This window comes from Plecotus auritus, assembly GCF_963455305.1.
Source record: "Plecotus auritus genome assembly, chromosome: X".
NCBI lineage: Eukaryota > Metazoa > Chordata > Mammalia > Chiroptera > Vespertilionidae > Plecotus > Plecotus auritus.
The window spans coordinates 42,451,049-42,454,771 of NC_137784.1; the positions used below are offsets into that span (position 1 = coordinate 42,451,049).

Consider the following 3,723-nt stretch of genomic DNA (forward strand, 5'->3'; position numbering starts at 1 on the left):
CAAACCATGTATGAAAAATGATTACTATTCCACATTTATACAGAACTTATACAACCCAATAAAAACAATGAAATCAAGAAGTGGTCTGGTTTAAAAATGGGCAGAGGAAATAAAAATACGTGTTTCCAAAAACACATTCCAATATTTAATAGGCATATGAAAAGTTTCTCAACTTGACCAACCACCAGGGAAATGCAAATCAAAACCACCTTACACGTGTAAAAATGACCATTATCAACAAGGAGAATGATAACAAGTGTTGGTGAAGATATGTGGAGGAAAGCAAACCCTCCGACATTGTTGGTGGGAGTGTAAACTGGCTCAGCCATCATGGTTAACAGTATAGAGGCCCCTCAAAAATTAAAAAGATACTCTTAGGTTGAAGAACAACCAACAGAAAGAAGATCATCAGTGTAGCCTGGGTGTGCTCACTTAGGGAGCGAATGTATAAAGCAAGTAATACACCCAGTGGCCGGAAATGGGAAAGGGATAAAAATCCCAATGGATCCAGTGGTGGTGGTGGTAATGAGTCGGGCAGGGCAGCTCTAAAAACACCAAGTCAAAGAGAAGTCAAAGTATTCCTTTAAATTTTATTTAATCAAACTAAAGAAAATACTTAATAGGCATATGGAAAGTTGCTCAACATGACCGATCATCAGGGAAATGCAAATAAAGAAAAGAAAAAGAGCTAAACCAAGAGTTGTAGAGTTTCTCTTTAAAGTCAATTGGTCTTTGTTTCACAGAAATGATGTGGGGCAGCAGGGGGCGGGGGGGGGGGCGGCGGGTGGTGCCTATGTATGTTAAACCAGGAGAACAGGTTGCCACATGAAAGCAGGAATGAGTTCTTGAGGTGCTTGAGGGCTTCAAAATGTGTCCTCTTCATAAGCGTTGGTAAACAGTCTCAAGTATCACAAGCTACAGTTCAACAGAGCCTCTGACAGAATTTGATCACCAGAGATGGGCAAGGCCAGTTGATCCCATGGAAAGATCTGGCATCTAGAGAAAGCTGGCTGCTCCTGTGCCCAGAAAAGAGCTGCTCGGCACTCTGAGCTTTGGTGGGGGTCCTTACTCTTGGCAGGACCCCTCTCTGGGGAGGTACAGGAAGTTACAGGCCACATATATGGGGAAGACCACATCTTGGTTCCCCAAGTTCGCTACCTCTAGCTCTTCATCTTTTCCCAGGGAAAGCACCTGGTATTCTGTGTCCTTCCTGAAAACGGTTCTTCCAGCCCTGTCCAGGGAAACCAGGCACAGGCGGAATGCAATCTTTCTCTGCCAGAGTAAGCTGACCCCGAGGCCATGGGAATTGTTCAGTGCACTGCGCCTGAAGGTGACGCGCCGGCTGGCGTAGCACACTACCAAGTCCCAGCCAAAGTTGAAGCCTGCCCACCGCCAGCTGCATGGCTCTTCCCTGTGGACCTGGTGCCCGCACCGCATGGTGTTCCCTTGGAAGTTGGACACGTGGACGTCAATGGGCCCGAGCTCCCTGGTTTGCTCAGCCTGGAGGAGGGCAAGCCATTGCTCTTTGTACACTGGGGTCAGCCACGTGGCAGGGATCAGTGCATCCTGGTCAATGATGCGTGCTGATGGCAGGTCACAGACTATGTAGGCCAGCCGCAGATGCTGGAACACTGGCACGAAGGCTCTGCCCTGCGGGGTCTCCAAGAAAGGAGTGCCATCCAACTCCCTCTTGGACCTAGCAAACCACAAATTGGCGTCGGACAATAAGGCTCTGTGGGGGCCCCTCCATGTCGGCTGCAGCTGCAAGTACATCCACTTTTTCAGCATTGTGTACACATCCATCTCCACTTCCATCACTAAGAGCTCTGAAGAGACAATGAGCTCTTCCATGATATCCAGGCTGATTTCTCTCATTAGTTCCTCACTACGGTGAGTCATCAGGTTGTACAGCAGCCACTGAAAGCACATGGTCCTGATGTTTGGGAGGCCGTAGCTCCCAGCAGAGTAATAGTAGCTGCATACGGTCTGGACACTAACCGTTTCCTCCATGATCTCCCCACACTGTTGAATCAGCTCGTCGAGCTGCAGCATGCTGGCCGTAGCCAGGATGGGGATGACTCGGCTGGGTTGAATGAGCACGGAGTCTTCGTACAGAGAGCCTAAAGCCTCATGCAGTGCCTCCCGATCAATGTTCTCGTCAGGCATTTGCAACTCTATGGTATTCATGGTTGCTTCCCTCCAAGCACCACTGAACATGCTAGCGAAGTAACCTGACTGGCACAAGTAGACCCTGTGCAAGTTCCACACCTCCCCTAGTGCGCGGATCTGCACATCACTGCCTTCACCCCTTAAGAAGAGTGCCTCGTAAACGGAACCTGAACTGTCTTTGGTGTGTTTCCGGTGGGGCTCTTGTTCGTGAGGCCCTTCTGAGTCTGCCTTCCTTTTGACGCCACCCTGACTGGGGGTGGAGCCGCCATCTTCACTCTCCTCCACCTCATCAACTACAGCCATGGCTGCCACTTCCTCCTCCTCCCCACCGGCACCTGGCTGCTCTGGAGCATGGCCGGCCCTGAGCCGTAGCATCCGACTGCTTAGTGCCCCCATGGCCTGTATGTACCTCAAAGCACAAAGGACGCTCACTCCCTTTCAAGGCGAAGCTTCCACTGGCACTCGCTCAGCCCAGAGGGCTTCTGGGTACAGTTGACGTCTGCTCTCGCGTCTGCTAGGAAACAACGCGAGAGAAGGGCATGCCCTACTAGGAAGACCACTCTGTGCACCTTCTCCTACTGTGGTGATTGCTCTGTGGCTCCCTTCACACACTGATGATTTAATAGAGGCCTTTGTGTGTGAGTTTTCCTTCTACTTTCAAGAACACAATTCTGCCCGCCCCCGCCCCGCCCCGCCTAAAATATTTAGTGATCATTTAGAGGGAGAATGACATCTTGATGCCAGCTTTGTCCTCTAGGCACGTTAACTTCCCTTATTAACTTCTTTCTTTTCTTCAAGGTAAATCTGGATTTTAATCACAATTTTGCCATGACGACAGTTTTCCTTCTCTTAAAATAGGAATAAAAATAGAATCACTCAGTTTTGCTGTGGAGAGTAGGGATAATATATATAAAAAGCAGGGCACATATTATACACTCAGTACACAATATATTCTTTATATTAATGGAAAGATAAATATGCAGTATTTTTAAAATTGCACAAAACATTTCATTGACTGTTATGATTGTTACGTTATTCTGGTATATAATATATAAGTTTTGGACTGAAATTTCATTTTTGCTGTTTTTCTTTTAATCTTGAATGATCATCATTGCATTTAAAAGACATGAAGTACTCTTCCACTTAGGTCATCCCTGTGGAACAATCACAAGTCCTGTCTCAGAATAGTAATATAATTTAGCTTGAGCCTGTCAAGGCCCTCTCCTCATGGACATTGTGCCATATTCACCATGGATATATGAAACAAGCAAGCCATTAGTTCCTGAAAAAGCCATCTCTCTTCAGTGGGGTTGCCACCGTCAGAGGATTTGAGTCTGTCACTACTGGGGCCATCTTGTTCACCTTGATGAGACAGCCTACAAACACACACACACAACAAACAAACAACAACAAAAACCAAGCATGAGCTAGCAGAGCAGAGACACAGAAAGACCAATAGTGTTTAGGATATTTGAGGCCCATAATCAAATTTTCCAATGACATTACCTAAATAAAGGCTAATTATTAGGTTCATTTGAGTTGAATTTCTATCAC

General features: G+C 47.0%; 1 protein-coding gene across 1 annotated transcript; it reads right to left on the minus strand.

The window, feature by feature from the left end:
• Window positions 1-1,065: 1,065 nt before the first annotated feature.
• LOC308239857 (germ cell-less protein-like 1) lies at window positions 1,066-2,565 on the minus strand (the record flags this gene model as incomplete). Its single annotated transcript, XM_080652710.1, has 1 exon — window positions 1,066-2,565. The coding sequence occupies one exon, from the start codon at window positions 2,563-2,565 to the stop codon at window positions 1,066-1,068; it is 1,500 nt and encodes a 499-aa protein (XP_080508836.1).
• Between the last annotated feature and the right edge of the window lie 1,158 nt (window positions 2,566-3,723).